General features: G+C 46.3%; 1 protein-coding gene across 1 annotated transcript in view; it reads right to left on the minus strand.

Annotated features, from left to right (window-relative positions):
• The window catches only part of LOC147886603 (MOB kinase activator-like 1A), a 34,284-nt gene that overhangs the window by 16,419 nt on the left and 4,326 nt on the right, over positions 1–13,539 (minus strand). The window contains exon 2 of the mRNA XM_087395364.1: positions 443–491. Within this exon, the coding sequence (XP_087251490.1) occupies positions 443–491 (49 nt within the window). The remainder of the gene's footprint in view (positions 1–442; positions 492–13,539) is intronic.

The raw sequence follows: 13,539 nt of genomic DNA on the forward strand, positions 1-13,539 counted from the left end.
GAAACCAACAAATACAATGTGTCCCTCATCTCACTAACACGATTCAAAGCCCCCAAATCTTACTTTTGGCATTGAAATTTTATGTTGACTCTAGAAATCGGACCCCTTCTCATTGGCCATTAATTTGTGGAACTTCAACTACTTTTCAGGTCCACATCTGCCTGTGCCACTTGGCACTCTCCTTCAGCCTTGTTAAAGTCAGTAAACACCAAAGGCTTTCGTTCTCAAATAAGCACACAACTACCCCCTTAATGCCTAGATGTTCACAACATACACATCGAAAGGTTGATTCCTGAATATGCATGCCTTAGGCTGAGCACACATGCATGCATGTACATGCAAACTTTACATGTATAGAGACATACAAGTCTTATACATTTCTAACCCCCTCAATCAAAGGAAATTGCAATAAATGGCTATTGGCCAATTTCAGCCATATTACCTTGCTCCCTGATGGAGTACTTTTTTTGGGGCGGAATGTCCGTTGATTCCTGCAACCATGATCAAGCCCATGAAAATAAATGAGACACATCCTTAAAGAGATTGAGAAACACAAATTTGCTCTCATATGCAAATCTCAACACGTTATTATAAGATTCTTATAAAACATGCCCCAAGTTCAATATATCCTTCAAACAAAAATTAGAGCTTTTATAAGGTTCTTAAATATTACTCAAGTTCATCCAATTACGAAGTAGTATTATGTTTGTCCCTAAAAACCCACTTCCATGCACCAAAAAATAACTGATCTAACTCTCAAATTTAACCACTACATAAGACATTTACTCCCCAAGACACCAATCAAGGAGTTAAAAACTAGCATGCATAGAAGTTCGCCAAGCTGATATGAAGTAAAGACACATTTACTCCCTAGCAACTACTTCAACAGCTCTACAAATTGAGCTACAATCATCACATGCTTGTTGCTAAGGGCCAAGAAAAGAAAAAGCCATGAGGTTCCCATTGGGCATAGAAATAAGACCGACACGCACCGAAATATTTAAAGCACACGCTACAAAGATGCTACACAAATATGTTGGGGCCAAACACGACATCTTCCCTAAATGCCGCCTTAGGGTTGTCGTGGGTGGCCAAACAATTCCATCCAAGCATCTAGAGTAAGAAACCTAAAGATAGCTAGTCTAGTAAGGAAATTTAAAGGGTCCATCTAATCTTCCCATCCAAACATAGCCTTCCGAGGGGGATGCCCAAATGCTTCCTTGAGAAATTGCTACAGATCCCCTAGTATTTGGCACTAACTAGTCTTAGTCATAGAAACAGGAGCTTAGAAGCAGCCACTCATTTGACACCCAAAGGTGCGGGATCAGGAGGAACTTAAGATAGAGCCCAAATAGATCCTCGAGACATGGAGACGCCTTCTCGTAGAAGCAAAGACACGAGGTCAGGCACTTTCTCATCTGAGAGGAAGATGACGGAGATTGAGGCCCCGATCCTTGAGGCATAAAGTTCCCTTGACAACCACCTTGGTCGCCATCTGGCAGGATATTATCTACACTCTGCCCGCCATATGGGAGCATGGCACTTCTAGGTGCAATGAGCTAGCACCTTCATGATCAAAATTACTCAAAGCAATCCAAGATAATTCGAGCCTTCACAATTGATTTACACGTGACGCTCAGCACACACTCTAGGGCTCTAACCAAAACCGGTCTGGACCCCCCTGAAGGTATCGTTATTTCATGAAAGCTTGCTGAGTACAAGCCATGGACTCAGCTTTGTGTTTCAAATTCATGAGTAATCAGATTTTTACAACCGAGGTGGGAGAGGTCAATGCCAAAAAATAGCAAAATTGCCTTGTTACCATGTCCTAGAACTGAACTGACTACATGATAATAGGTGGCATGTTCTAGAGCCCTCTAAGCCCATGGTCACATGCAGTAGGTGACTCCTCCTTTGTAGCTGCGCTCCATTAAAATAGGGTAATAATCCACTCTTGGAATCACCAACAATTAATTAAATGCACATAGCCATGGCACCTGTTAATTGTTAGCTCTTGCAAATCTTAGACTAATCCTAGTCTCTGTGATTGTCCCCACCATGCAAACTAAGGCACATAACATAAAAACCGACCAGTCAGCCCTAGTGGCTGACTGGCTTGCTGGCCGACTTGGTTGGCTGGTCCAACCAGTCCTATATAAGGGCCTCTGCCAGGCCCTTTTGGGCTGCTTCCTTTTCACAGTCGGAGCCCATTGCAGGCCTTTTGCCTGCCCAATGCCCCCGCCTCTTTTGCAGCCCATGTGCTGCCCTTTGCAGGCTTTGGCCTGCCATGCTGCGCCATGTGCCAGCTCTGTTCTGCCTCCTGTGTGCCTCTGTCAGGGGCCTGTTCCAGCCCGTACATTCATGCCATGCTGCGCCTGTGTCAGCCCACTAGCCCTGCCTTGACAGCTGCCCACATGGCAGCCTGTGTGCTGCCCATGTGGCAGCCTCTGACTGTCTTGTCCCTGAGAGGTGCTGTCCATGTGGCAGCCCCCTCTCCACCATGAGTCCCCTGCCCACATGACAGCCAAGATGCTGTCCATGTGGCAGGCCATTCCACCTATGGTCCACCCCCCTGATGCACTCCTCGTTCGCAGGCTCACAGATGGGGAGGTGACCATTCCAACACCCCCTCTCACCGACACATCTAGGCCCAATGCCTACACATCGATGACGATGCTCCAGTAACTCCCTGGTCGTAGTCTTCTTGAACATTTCAATGTCGAAATCTTTTCCTAGCTTTTCATCCAGTGGCTCCTGCTCCACCAGGCCTGGTTCTGCTTCCGCACACCATCCTGGTACGTAGGTCCATCTCTGATAGCACCTCATGGCACCACCACCTTCAGCGTTCGTGACTGCTACCCTAGGTGTGGCTGAGCACAGGATAGAGAGGGCATGGCGGGTATGGAGAGATCCCAACCGAGAGCAACCCCTGATCATACGATTTCATGACAGTCAGGCACAACTTTCAGCTCTACGACGCAAGTCAGTCCTTCGAGATCAGCCAGCGATCTCTATATATGAGGACCTCACACCTCTACAGGTTGAGGAGAGGCGCTCTTTGCTGCAGCAGCGGGATCAGGCCCGGAAGGAGGGAAAGTGGGCAGTGGCACGAGAGGGACGCCTTCTTACAGGCCCCCGTAGGACACCTACCCCCTCCCCTACATAGGGAAGCGGGGTCTATGAGACTCAGATATCCGAGACCCTGTCTTGCACCATTTGGAACTGTAATGGTACCTTATGGTCATGACAGGCCATGACATAGTCTTCTATACAGAGACACATTAGAGTCCAGAACGCCCTCTTCTAATAGTCAGCGGATATACATGGGAGTCTACCTACAGAGCTGAGACGAGGGGTACAGGAGGAGTTCGAGGTTCAGGTGGAGTTGTAGTCCTTTTCAGATCCACACTTCGGGGGATCATTTCACTAGAGCAGAGAGATACACATTCCAGATTTCTTTGGATCCAGATATGACACGTGGACAGCCAGGATCTGTTTGTCGCAGTTTGCTACTTTCCCCCGGAGACCTCCCACTTTGCCAGAGATATTCGAGGTGATGATGAGACATCCCCATTTGCTGCCCTTTATCAGTCCATCGTTGACTTTTATAGCCGCGGAGAAGTCCTTCTAGTGGGGGACTTCAACACGAGGAAAAGGGCCCGTCAGGTACCACTTCTTGATTTCAGAGATGATTCCACTCTACTGGCAGATGTTGACCTTGAGGAGGCAGGTATGCTATGGGTTTCGGCTGACAGGCGAGGTCCATTCTCATCCTATGGGCAGGCCCTATTAGACCTAGGCAGGATAAATGATCTCATTGTCTATAATGGTCTTGACAGATGGCCCGCTTCAGGTGGTTTCACATGCTTTCCACATGGGGGGGGGCTCCAGTGTTGTTGATTATATCATGGGATCCCCTGTCTTCACATCTCGCATTACTAACTTCACTGTAGCACCTCTCCCCCCAGGGGCTGATCATACATACCTTTTCTTTCGCATCTCCACCTCCCTTCGCACAGCACCTTCCACCCCACTCAGTGCTTACTCCACTTACCACGATATACACTTTGATTGGGATCACTCACCTTCTTACTCCGGCCGTCTGTACATACTTCTCGCTTATATTGACTTCATACCCCTTTTAGAGGATCGTGCTGCCCTTGTCACCCGCTCACTACACGAGGCTGCCATTCACGCTTTTCTCCACACCACCCGTCCACCACCCCCTGGAACCGTACCCTGTAATAGTGTAGGCCATCTTCTGGTGGTTCTAGTGATGCCCTATAGGCCATGGTATGTGCCTTGTAGGCATAAGTGTAAGCACTTATAGTGTTAATGCCTTTTTAGGCCACATAGGACACTTAGTCCTATGTGACACCTAGGACACTTAGTCCTAGGTCTAGGTACAAGTACTTTGTACTTGTGTGTTATCTTTTATCCAAGTTTTGACGTGACTACTCAGCAATCGACTCGTTACGTACCTGCACTCTCCTTCGCACCGTACCTTCAGTGGTATCAGAGCGCTATTGGACCTGTTCCCCTGCCTCCGAATCTGCATCACTCACAGATTTCAACAGCTGCGCTCCATCCGTACAATCCGTACGATTGTACGGACTTCCGTACAGATTTCGGATTCTGCCGCCCAGCTACGTCGCTAGCCTTTCTGCCCGTCGCACCTGCTCCATATAACAGCACCTACATTGATAGATCCGCCGTACAACGGTACCATCGCCGTACAACCGTACCTTCAGGATAGTCGTACGTTGCACCATATCTTCAGTAATTTGTGGAATATTGTTTCTTGGACTAATCTGAGGCCAGCCAATGCTACAGTGGTTGTTTCTACTGCTGGTCCTTCTGCAGGGGGTACTCCTCATGATGCCTCTTCCTCTAGCACTCCTGCTGCTGCTCTTCCAACTCAAGAACAGTCAAGATGAACAGTCAAGATGGGATGCAAGAGATGCAAATGCACATTCATGCATTGCTTTATCATGCAAGAGAATCATTATTCCACACATCCGGTCTTGCAGAATAGCAAAGGATGCTTGGGGTGAATTGGCTTCTCTCTATCAGATTCGCAATGAAGCTCGTGTTGCATATTTGTGAAGGCAATTACAGGAAGTGAATATGAATGAAGGTGAGCCAATGGATGCATATTTGACAAAGGTCAAGGACCTCATGGAACAGCTTGCCAACATTGATGAGGTGGTGCCAAATTCACAGCTTGACAGTACCACATTGAATGGACTGCCAGATACATATCAAGGGTTTGCTACAACCCTTCGATTAGTGGCCATGGGTAATCCAGACCACTATTCTTTTGACTAGCTAGTTACTTTGCTTTTACAGAAAGAGCAAAGTAGAGCTAACAGACAAGCCATTATTCCTGCTCATGCATTTGCTTCACAGCAGACAGGAAGAGGCAAGGCTTCCAAGCCTATGGGCCAACCAAAATCTGCGCATAGAAGCTGCAATTCCTCTACGCATAGCAGCTGCAATTCCTCCCATGCATCTAAAAATACAGTAGATAAGGGAAAGAAGAAAAGATGCACCTATTGTCGCAAGCCTGGACATGACATTTCAGAATGCAGGAAGCGCATTGCTTCGGAGAAAAAGAAAGCAGGATTGACAATTAATGCCTCACATGCCATTGAATCCCATGAGCCAGCAGATGCTTCACATGCACATGCTCTTCAGGATGATTGGGCATGGGCTGTCCATTGCTCATTTGATCCCTCCAAAGCTGATGCACTCTTTACTGCTAATGATGCTCAGTCCTGGTACTTTGATAGTGGTGCTTCCAAGCATGTCACATCTTGCAGACAGTTGTTTCATTCTCTAGCTGATGCACCTCGAGGGGGGACTGTTACATGTGCTAATAATGCTTCATATGCTGTAAAAGGAATTGGAGATGTGCAGCTCACATCCATTTCCAGCCATCCTGTCACTCTGACAAATGTTCTTTTTGTGCCTGGCATTGAAGTCAACTTGATTTCAATTTCAGCAATTGCTACTTCAGGTTTCAGAGTAATTTTTGATGGCTATAGATGCCTAGTATATGATCTTCGTGATGACAATGCCATAGTTCTCACTGGCACTTTGCAAAAAGGGCTTTATCACCTTGATCATCATCCAGCTGCACTTTCTATTGAAGCATTGGCTATTTCAGATTCACAGCTTGCTGAAACTCATCTTTAGCATGAGAGAATGGGCCATCTCAATTATAGAGCTCTTGCAAAGCTACATTCACAACAGATGGCAAATGATGTACCTTAGACTCACACAGTTTCCAAACATGTGTGTGAGGGTTGTCTTTTGGGTAAGATGCATCGATTTCCTTTTCAAAAGAATTGTCCAAAACTCTCACAAAGGAAATTGCAGCTAGTACACAGTGATGTCTATGGCCCAATGAGGACAAATGCCATTGGAGGATACAAGTATTTCATGACTCTCATTGATAGTTTCACAAGGTATTGCTGGGTATATCCTTTAAAGGCCAAATCTGAAGTTTACTTATGCTTTCAGAGATGGCTGAATATGGTTGGGAATGAATCAGGAAACAAGCTTGTCACCCTCAACACAGATAGGGGGGGTGAGTATATGTCAAAGGAGTTTGATGCATTTCTATCCTCACGCGGCATTATTCACTCATGCACTACTCCTTACACTCCTCAGCAGAATCCTGTTTCTGAAAGGAAAAACAGGTCCACAATGGAGATGGCCAGATGCATGCTTATGGCCAAGTCTTTGCCCAATAAATTTTGGCTTGATGCCGTAATGTGTGCCAACTATGTGCTGAATAGATCACCTACACAGGCATTAAAGACTATTACACCTTATGAAGCATGGAAAGGCAAGAAGCCTTCACTTTCACACATGAAAGTTTTTGGGTCTCTTGCATATGTTCATGTTCCATCTCAGCTGAGACATAAGCTTGATGACAAGGCAATCAAATGCATATTCATTGGTTACAGCCAGGAGAGCAGAGGGTATCGGTTATATCAACCAAATACTGGGAAGATTATTGTCAGTAGAGATGTGATCTTTGCTGAACATTCAGCTTCTCCTCTTGTGGCCTGCAAAGCAAAGCCAGATGTTGACATGTTTGATGCCTTTGAATCTTGGTTACCTCTGCCATCATCAGAGGAGGATTTTGAGCAGTAACATGAGCCTCCTGCAGGCCCTCCACTAAGCAATAATCAGCCACAACCTCATGCTGATTTGCAGGTTTCTCTTCCGGCACAAAATGATCCCATTACTCATGATGCAGTCATTGAAGAAAGAGCTGTCAATAGACAGCAAAGGCAAGTTCCCAGATGGCTTCTTGATACATTGAGGGACAGCAAACAAGATCAGCTTTTTGCTGCCCGGACAAGATCAGGGAATAGACAGCATGGTCACTTTCTTGAGTTTGCACTCCTTGCTACAGCTTGCAATGAAGAGCCTTTGTGCCATAAAGATGCTTTTGACAGCAAAGAGTGGATGGATGCAATGAAAGCTGAGTTACAATCTATTGCCAAAAATGACACATGGGAATTAGTAGATCTCCCACCTGGCAAGCATGCCATTGGAACGTGGTGGGTCTACAAATTAAAAAGGAAATCTGATGGCAGCATAGATCGATACAAAGCCCGTGTGTTGCAAAAGGGTATGCCCAACAACAAGGCATTGACTTTGAGGAGACATTTGCTCCCACATCCAGGATTACTACCATTCGATGTGTCAGCCATTGCAGCCCTGACAAAGTGTGGATTGTACTAGCCTAATCTATCACTTAATGAGCATAAAGATCACGGAGGATCAAACCAAATACGAAAAGCCATGGGGAGAGAGACAGGAAGTATGAAACACTCAATCTATTGCAAATGTGTATTCTCAACAATACATGATAGGCTTCTTATATAGAGAGAGCCTTTAGAATAGTCAAACCATGTGGGATCCTCTCATCCACATCTCTCCTTGTGGATATCCTCAATCCACATCTCCACATCTTGTAGTCCACATCCTAGGGTGGCTACTTTAATTCTTTCCTATACCATACCTTAGTCCTTTAATCTATGTGCTCATGGCACCATATCTCAACAAGCCCATCATCATTGGCAAGTGCACCAACTTGACATCAAGACCGCTTTTCTTCATGGGGATCTGCAGGAAGAAGTCTATGTCACACAACCTCCTGGCTTTGAGGTTGTTAATTCTGAAAATAAGGTATGCCGGCTTAGAAAAGCCCTTTATGGTTTGAAGCAGGCACCCAGGGCATGGTATGCCAAAATTCATGCACACTTACTATCCCTTGGTTTTCAGAATAGTCCCACAGAACCCACTCTTTATGTCCGTGGGAGTGGATCTGATTTTTTAGTGCTGATTTTATATGTGGATGATATGCTTATCACGGGCCCAGATACTCAGCAAATTGCAGCTTTCAAGGCTGATTTGCAGCAGACTTTCGACATGGGACGGCTCCATTATTATTTGGGCATTCAGTTTGCTCATGTTGAGGGGGGTATCATGATGTCTCGGTCCAAGTATATTGGACAGCTCCTTGATCGTTTTCAGTTTGAGGATTGCAAGCCAATCTCTACTCCAGTGGACCCTGGCTTCAAATTCTCAGCTCATGATGGGAGCCCACCATGTGATATCACTCTTTATCAGCAGGCTGTTGGATGCCTTATTTATTTATGTCACACAAGACCTGACTTGCAGTATGCAGTATCTCAGCTCAGCAGATTCATGCACATGCCCAATTCACAGCATTGGCAGGCAGTGAAGAGAGTCTTCAGATATCTCAGAGGCACTCAGGATTTAGCCCTCTTCTATGGTGATCAGGGTTCACTTACCATGCATGCTTACACGGATAGTGACTGGGCAAGATGTTCCGACACCAGAGTCTCAAATACTGGCAATTGTTTTTTGCTTGGCAATTCATGTATTTCTTGGCTCAGCAAGAAGCAACCGACAGTTGCCACGTCTAGTTGTGAGGCTGAGTACAGGGCAGCTTTCACCACAATAGAGTGTGTTTGGCTTCGACAGTTACTTACAGATCTTGGTATTTGCCAGACATCCTCCACTATTGTCTACACTGACAGCCAGAGTGCTGTGGCCATTGCGCGTAACCCAGTGTTTCATGCACGTACCAAGCATATTGAAGTTCACTATCATTATGTTCGGGAGCGGTTGTCACTAGGAGACATAGAGTTGTCCTATCTTCCCACAGAGGACAACATCGCAGATATGTTTACAAAGGCACTTCCTCGTCCCAAGTTCGAAGTCTTCCGACAGGCTTTACACTTGGTTCCCTTTGTTACATGATCTAACATTCCTTGTACATTCATAGGTGGCTATATCCTTTTGGATGAACATGTGCCACCATGACCAGAAACTACCAGCTATTCTGAGACGTTTCCAGAGTACTTCAGCCCATCCCATGGAGGGGGATTTGTAGGCCATCTTCTAGTGGTTCTAGTGATGCCCTATAGGCCATGGTATGTGCCTTGTAGGCATAAGTGTAAGCACTTACAGTGTTAATGCCTTTTTAGGCCACATAGGACACTTAGTCCTATGTGACACCTAGGACACTTAGTCCTAGGTCTAGGTACAAGTACTTTGTACTTGTGTGTTATCTTTTATCCAAGTTTTGACGTGACTACTCAGCAATCGACTCCTTACGTACCTGCACTCTCTCCTTCTTCGCACCGTACCTTCAAATAGTTGGTACGATGATGAGTGTAAGGCCTTACGCCATCAACTCAAATTCGAAACCAAAAACAGTCTTTCGAGCGCACCAGATACGCTACGTGAATACCATAGACTGGTACGGAGGAAGAAACTAGACTTCATTCGTCGAAACGAGGAGGAGCTAAGGACTTCTGGCAGAGATTTCTAGAAGGACGGTCCCCTCCACCACTCACTGACACCCAGATCTGGTTTGATTATGCACGCACACTTTAAGACATCCCAAATCATCCAGTCCCTAGCCTCTCACACATGCCTCATTCCACATCTTGCACCCTCTTAACTAGAGGAGGGGTAAAGGATGCTGTAATGAAACTTCATAATGGCCGAGCGAAGGATCATGAGGGACTATGCACTGAGTTCATTGCATATGGGATTAACCTCCTAGCCCCGATCTTAGCAAAGCTTTTTAATGAAGCGGTTTGTTTGGGATTTCCACACACTTGGACCATTAACACTATCTCACCCATCCACAAGGCAGGGGATCCATGAGCCCGGAGAACTATAGGACCATTATGATTGGACATGTCATGTCCAAGATTTATGCATCAGTACTTGACTCCGAGGTTAGCAGACTTGCAGAGTGTCGAGGACTCAGAGCAACACGACAGGCCGGATTCCGGCGTGATCATAGAACCATGGACCACATTCTGACGCTCAGATGTATCATCGAGGAGGCGAGGTCACGGAATCAGAGGGTTTATTGTTGCTTTAAGGATTTTCGCAAGGCATTTGACATGGTCCCAAGAGCCCGCCTCATACGGCCCCTACAGGACTTGGGTTATGACCAGGAGATCATTTGGGCTGTCATGGCACTTTACAAGAGAGTCTCTGGCAAAGTTCGATCAGGCAGGATCCGGGTGGACAGACGAGATCATGAGTACCATCGGGGTCAAACAAGGGTGTTCTTTGACGCCTACCTTGTTTGGCCTCTACATTGACAAGCTTGAGACAGTGATGCAGACACAAGAGGGTGTAGGTTGCTCTCTTGCGAGCACATTGATCCAGATTTTGCTCTATGCAGATGACGTGGCTCTCTTGTCTTCCTCAGCAGAGGGGCTTCAAAGACACCTAGATGCACTACAGTCCTTTTGTGAGTCTCATGATTTGAAGGTCAACCTGGGTAAAACCAAGGTCATGATCTTCAATACATCTCGAGCCATCATGCATCAGTAGCAGTTCACATTTGCGGGGTCATCTGTTGAGATAGTTTCATCCTACACTTATCTTGGGGTTATCTTCTCCGGACCGAGCTTCACTATGAGACCCGCGATGCAGGCATGCTTGAGTAGAGGGTATGCCTCATTGGCCAGGCTAGAGAGGCAGTGATTCCGCTCACACTTTCAGATCCACACACCAAGGGGTTGCTTTTTGACTCCTTGGCTCGCCCAGCGAGGATGTACGGCAGCCCTTGTTGGGGGCTAGACTTGTCAGATACAGAGTGGGCCCGTGTGGAGCCGCTACAGGTTCTCATGCTATCACGGATGATTCATGGTAAGTCATACGTTCCTCACCAGATCATTCAGGCTGAGTTTGGGTCACCCCCTTTATAGCTAGATGCTGCATTTCAGGTCATCACATATCGGTACCGAGTTAGGGAATATGGGGATTATACCTCAAGGCGTAGCAGGCTACCATGGATAGCTCTATCCTCTTCTATGGCACTTGCAACAGGAGGAGATCACAGCTGCTGGTATGCACGTACAGAGAGATGGTTTGAGCAACTGGGGCTCCACATGGATAGACTACCTCCCTTCCAGTATAGCATGGATGCTCCGTTCTCTCCCCTCTTATTACACGAGGTCAACCAGGTTATCCGTGAGGATCTACTACAGCTACACACTTTTCAGACCTGGTTGGAACCGAGTGAACTCCCAATGAAGCTTAGCTTCTACAGAGATCACTTCTTACATATCACAGCGGAGGGTTTCATTAACCCACCAGGATACACACAGATTCACCTACCCCACTCGATGAGGATCTCTCTTGGGCAGTTCCGGGTCTCTTCACACAGACTTCGCATCGAGAGCGGCAGAGCAAAGCGACTACCTAGGGAGCGGTGCATATGCACACTATGTGACATACAGGAGGTTGAGACAGAGGAGCATTTCATCTTCAGGTGTCCTGTGTACTATGAGATCCGAGGACGTTTCCACTGCCTCTTCAGAGATAGTTATGGGATTTTAGCCCATTTCCTCTCCTACCCAGACCAGCGATGTTTGGCAGGTTTCATTCATGAGGCACTTAGACACCGCGACAGGATACTCCGAGCACGGAGACAGGAGCAGACTTCTTCCTCGGTTGATCCCTCTCAGAGCTCTATCGGATTTTCACAGTCTCATAGACCCATCGGTCTTCCGAAGACTTTCTTTCTTTCTTTCTTTCTATTGTATAAATGGTACACCCACGTCAAAAACAGGGGAGGATGGAGAGTGGAGTGAACAAGAGTGAAGCACAAATCAAGTTGTTGCTATTACACAAAGAGTGAATGACTCACTTAGGGTTATGAACCCTCATGCAAAAACAACCACCCCCACCTGGCCCCAACTAACCCACGGGGGAAAAAACCCCCATCTAGGAACAAAAGTGACCCTTGGATGAGGTCTCCACACTAACCCACAACTAACATCTTACAAATCCCTCCTATAGTGATAGTTGAACATCACAAGGTCATAGATCAGTCACCAGATGGAAGTAATCCTAAAGCTTTGCAGAAAGCCCGAGCCTCTTCTCTAGGGAGAGTCTTGGTTAACAGACATGCAACATTCTGATGTGTAGGACGGTAGATCAAGCTGACCTCTCCTGCAGGCAATCTCTCTTTGGCATAGAGATAATGCATCTCGATGTGTTTTGTGCAATCATGAACACAGGATTCCGTGCCACTGCACTAGCACTTTGACTATTAGTAAGAATAGAAGTTGATGGCTCCAAACTGCCATGAACATCCCCCATCAATTTCCTGAGCCATACACATTCTACCGTAGTATTGAAAGCTGCCCTGTACTTAGCTTCCCATGCTGATGTAGCCATAGTGGATTGTTTCTTGCTCAACGAAGAAATGCATGACCTGCCAATAAAGAAACAATTGCCACTAGTGGAGTGAATGGTGTCATAATCACCAACCCAATCTGAATCCCAAACCACGCAACTCAGCCACCCCCTAACATAGAACACACCAAACCCTGCAGATATCTGAAAGCACGCTTTACAGAATTCCAATGTTGTTCTTTCATATACGAGCTCATTGCAGAGATACGAGGAATCAAATAGCCTGACTGTATGTAATAGTCAAATGGTTCACCTGCATCATGCATGGACAGCCTCAGCCCAAGCTCCATTTGGGTAGAAATGGGCTTGCCGTCCTGAAAAGTGAACCTGGCAGTCCCTGTATATACTTGAACCGTCTGAGAACAATGCCCTCATTTGATTGCATAAACTGAACGCTCAGATAGCAGTGTAATAGCCCCAGATTAAAATGAAGCTTCAAGATCTTTTTAAGAATCTGCAGTTTCTCTTCACGTGTACCTGTGAGCCAGCATATCATCCACATAAAGGATGACCATCAGCAAATATGAATTGATTACTCTGTAGACCCTCGCTGGTCAAATTTGTATGCATGCCAAGCCGATGGGGCTTGTTTGAGCCCATAAGGTGCCTTAAGCAACTTGCATAACTTGTCTTCATGACCAGGCACTTGAAAACCAACAGGAAATGAAAACCTTTGGTTGCTCCATGTAAACTTCCTCCACCGCCTCTCCATTTAAAAACATTGACTTCAGATGCACTCGGAAAATGGCCCAATTGTGA

Source organism: Dipteris shenzhenensis, chromosome 24 (assembly GCF_047967505.1).
Source record: "Dipteris shenzhenensis isolate YYH24624 ecotype China chromosome 24, Dip_SZ_1.0, whole genome shotgun sequence".
Taxonomy (NCBI): domain Eukaryota; kingdom Viridiplantae; phylum Streptophyta; class Polypodiopsida; order Gleicheniales; family Dipteridaceae; genus Dipteris; species Dipteris shenzhenensis.